We start from the raw sequence: 3,819 nt of genomic DNA on the forward strand, positions 1-3,819 counted from the left end.
CAAAAACGGTAACACGCCGCACGTGACTAAAGCGCTGTAAAAGGGTTCCGCGTTAATTTAATTATTATTTACAAATATTACAACAACCATTTTTTTGCTTTATCGTTTATTATAAACATTCACAGTGCCTGTATCTCGGTTGCAGAGTCACGCTTCGGAAACTGCACGTTACTTCAGCGCCGCGGTGAGCGCGCGCTCTCCAGCTGAACTCTCTCCGCGCTGGCTCGCGTTCCCGGTAAGAGCGCGCGAGCTCTTCGGTGGGCGTGGTTTTCCCAGGCTCTCAGAACAGCAGCTGCTATTTACCTTCCCTCTAATGTAAACCAGCACCGCCGCTGCACACACACTACCCTCCTCCTCCACACACACACACACACACACACACACACACTCACACACACACACTCACACAGAGCCCGCCAGGCGGCCAAACCTCAACCACTGCGGCTCATAAAACATCCTGGCACGTGCTCCACATTCACGGCGGCGCTCGCATGCACGCCGACCCACGTCAGGATGCCAGAACTCGCGCAGCAGTCGCGCTGCTAAATCAATTATGACTGAAGGGCAATTTAAAGCGCTGCTGCATGATTGGCGGAGGAATTATTATTAACTCCTGAACTCTGCACATGTCTGACTTGAAACTCATCAGCTAAATGAACGCGTTTATTAACTTTTACCATCTAAACTATAAATAAACCGTGTCCTAGCATGACATGTCAGTCTCACTGCCCCATGGAGCTCGAATGTAAAACACTGCAGTTTTCTCCAAAGTATCTTTAAAAACATCTGTTAAACGGTCTGACATTTTTAACTAGAACCCGGAAATGTATCTAAAGATCATCGAAGCCTTCTATATAATAATAATAATAATAATAATAATAATAATAATAATAATAATAATAATAAAACATCTGTTTCCTTTTATAAATAAACCTCCTTTTAAAACCGCACCCAAAGACCCTCGGTGACATCTTCATTATGTAGATAAAATGTTTATTGCTGTCGGTTTCAGTGATTTTAGATGTTTATTGCGCTGTTCGTGAGTGTGCGAGTTGCTGTTTTTTTTCACCAAGGATCTGAAGTGTTAATGTGTAACTGGGATGACGGAAGGCAGCCCCGGTTCGTGCCCTAAACCCGGTCGGCCGCGCGCCATTGGCCACCCGCTTGAGAGCCAAACAACCAATGGCGCTGCGCCGACCACGAGCCGTCCTCCGTCCGGGCCGCGTGTCCCTCACGCTGATTGGTAGAAAGTTAGTGTGGGAAAGAAAGTTTGGGAAGTTTCACACGAGCCGTTCGCGTGCGGCCGGGGATATAAATAAGGCAGTGAGGCAGCGCGCGGGCAGACGGTCAATCGCTTGCGTCTTGTCGGCGACGATCACAGAGCGCGCGCGTGACACTAAAACTCGTTAAACTCGGGATAACGCAGCGACGGGGATAACTTCACTCCCACATTGCTGGACATCTATCTACTCTAACCTTTTTTATATTCTTTTGCTGTCCTTTTTTACTTCTTTAAGGACGACCGAAGACCGTTTGCATTTTTACGCATTTTCGTGGATATTTTACACAAAAACATGCCTGCTGATATGATGGAAAAGAACTCGTCTTCCCCGGTGGCTGCGACCCCGGCGAGCATGAACACCGTCCCGGACAAACCCAAGACAGCCTCCGAGCACAGAAAGGTAGGTTTTATTCCCCATTTGTGGTCCTTTGTGCTTTTTTAAACAATATTTTACACCTTTCCGGAAACACAACACAGCGATCTTATGCATAGATTTGACATTTCACACCTTTTCTCCTTTTGTTTTTAGTCATCGAAACCTATTATGGAGAAAAGAAGACGAGCTAGGATCAACGAAAGCTTGGGTCAACTCAAAACGCTCATCCTGGACGCTCTGAAAAAAGACGTAAGTATCTCAACACAGTTTATTGATTACTTTTGGGTTTTTTACTATTGATTTATTTACTCAGGTTTATTTAAATCCTGAATTGAAATTCCCTGTACTGATCATTTCAGCGCTGTTTTCACCCACAGAGCTCCAGACACTCCAAGCTGGAGAAGGCTGATATCCTGGAGATGACCGTGAAGCACCTCAGGAACATGCAGCGCGCGCAGATGACCGGTACGTGTCCTCTCCTCGCATTAAAGAATGTTTATTAAATGAAACGTGTTCCTTTTTTCTGTTCATTCAGAATTTAGATGTTAATAAGTTAACAGATAAAAGTGGCCACGCGCAGACTTTGGAAGATAAACATTTGTGTTGACTTTCAGGAAAGCTAAAGTCTAGAGTCTGTAGAAAAGCGCACAGTGCAGCAAACTGTAGTGACTGGCAGTGTTGCTATGTATGGATAAAGTGATGTTGTGATGTGTGGATTTGAAACAAAATTTGAAAAAAGTTATTTTTTTTTTTGCTTGCAGCTGCTCTGAACGCGGACCCCACTGTGCTCGGCAAGTACCGCGCGGGCTTCAGCGAGTGCATGAACGAGGTGACGCGTTTTCTGTCCACGTGCGAAGGCGTAAACGCCGAGGTGCGCACGCGACTGCTCGGCCACCTCGCTAACTGCATGACCCAGCTGAACGCAATGAATTACACGGCGCAGGCGCACGCCGGACCCGCGCCGCCTCCTCCGCCGACCTTCGGCCAGCCCGTGGTGCAGATCCCCGGAGCGACGCACGTCCCCGTGCCAGTCTCGGTGCCGGGGTGCAAGAGCGCGCCTCCATCCGGCGCGTCGCCGTCCGACGCTGCCAAGGTGTACGGCGGCTTCCAGCTCGTCCCGGCCACAGACGGACAGTTTGCCTTTTTGATTCCCAGCGGCGCGTTCACACCCGGCGGCCCCGTGATCCCGGTGTACGCGAGCGGTGCGGCCACGCCCCTCCCAGCAGCCGCAGCGTCCCCGCGCGAGGCATCGCTCACTTCAGACTCCGTCTGGAGGCCTTGGTAGAAAAACAAACAAACAAGCAAACAAACAAACAAACAAAAAAGACTCATGAAAAGACATTTACACTGTTCATATGCTATGTGTTTGGTTTGTTGAAGTTTTTGTTGTTCTTTTTTTGTATGGAAACGTGTTTTAAGAAGAGATTTTTTATGCACTATATTTGTACAGTTCAAAAGGGAGAGAAGTTCATATTGAAACGAGATTTATACTTATAGCTAATGTCTGTTCGTTGCATTTTTTATATTTGCGGTATCTTTTTTTTCTAAAGGTGATGCCAAAGATATGTGGAATGCTTTGCAAGATTCTTCTTTTTGGAAGACTAATAAATTTGTTAAAAAAGAAAAAAGTCTTGTCTTTTTCGTGATGATGTAATATTCCAACTATATGAAGTCTATCTGGGGGAAACTTGGGATCAGTTGCCAACCTTAGAACCACAGCTGACAAGACGGGAAATGTATTAATCCTCCACAGAAAACTATTAGCGGTTAATCGCTGGATGTTACAGGGTGTGAAGATGATTAAAATAAAACACGCAGAGACAAGAGCGACGTCTACAAACGCACCAGTCTGTAACGTGTCTGTCTGAGCAAATCCTACACGCAACAAAACCTCTGCTGTGCACTAATAGCTGCGTCATTTATAGATAAACCTTCGAAGTCAATTTATTCAAAAAAGGAAAAAGAAAAAAAAAAGTCTGACGCACTTTGTAGAGGAAAGAATCCAACTTTTCAAAATCCACTAAGTGTGGCTTATTAACCGTGCGGTGTGTGTGTGTGTGTGTGTGTGTTTGTGTGTGTGTGTGTGGAGGAAAGTAGAAAAAAGTGAGTGTATATTTAGAGTTGGATAATTAGCGGAAAGAGGACACACACACACACACAC

General features: G+C 46.1%; 1 protein-coding gene across 1 annotated transcript; it reads left to right on the plus strand.

Annotated features, from left to right (window-relative positions):
• Positions 1–1,316: 1,316 nt before the first annotated feature.
• On the plus strand, positions 1,317–3,286 carry her6 (hairy-related 6). The gene is made up of 4 exons (XM_060867418.1): positions 1,317–1,682; positions 1,812–1,907; positions 2,036–2,123; positions 2,420–3,286. Exons 1-4 carry the CDS (start codon positions 1,575–1,577, stop codon positions 2,941–2,943), a joined length of 816 nt encoding a protein of 271 aa, XP_060723401.1. The 5' UTR covers positions 1,317–1,574; the 3' UTR covers positions 2,944–3,286.
• The last annotated feature ends 533 nt before the right edge of the window (positions 3,287–3,819 follow it).

Source organism: Tachysurus vachellii, chromosome 4 (genome assembly GCF_030014155.1).
Source record: "Tachysurus vachellii isolate PV-2020 chromosome 4, HZAU_Pvac_v1, whole genome shotgun sequence".
Lineage (NCBI taxonomy): Eukaryota > Metazoa > Chordata > Actinopteri > Siluriformes > Bagridae > Tachysurus > Tachysurus vachellii.

Bases quoted from the DNA above. Each gene is read 5' to 3' on its own strand.
- her6 (XM_060867418.1), top strand. From the start codon at position 1,575: ATGCCTGCTGATATGATGGAAAAGAACTCGTCTTCCCCGGTGGCTGCG. The intron at 1,683-1,811 runs GTAGGTTTTATT...TTTTGTTTTTAG, and splicing joins CAGCCTCCGAGCACAGAAAG to TCATCGAAACCTATTATGGA. The intron at 1,908-2,035 runs GTAAGTATCTCA...TTTCACCCACAG, and splicing joins TGGACGCTCTGAAAAAAGAC to AGCTCCAGACACTCCAAGCT.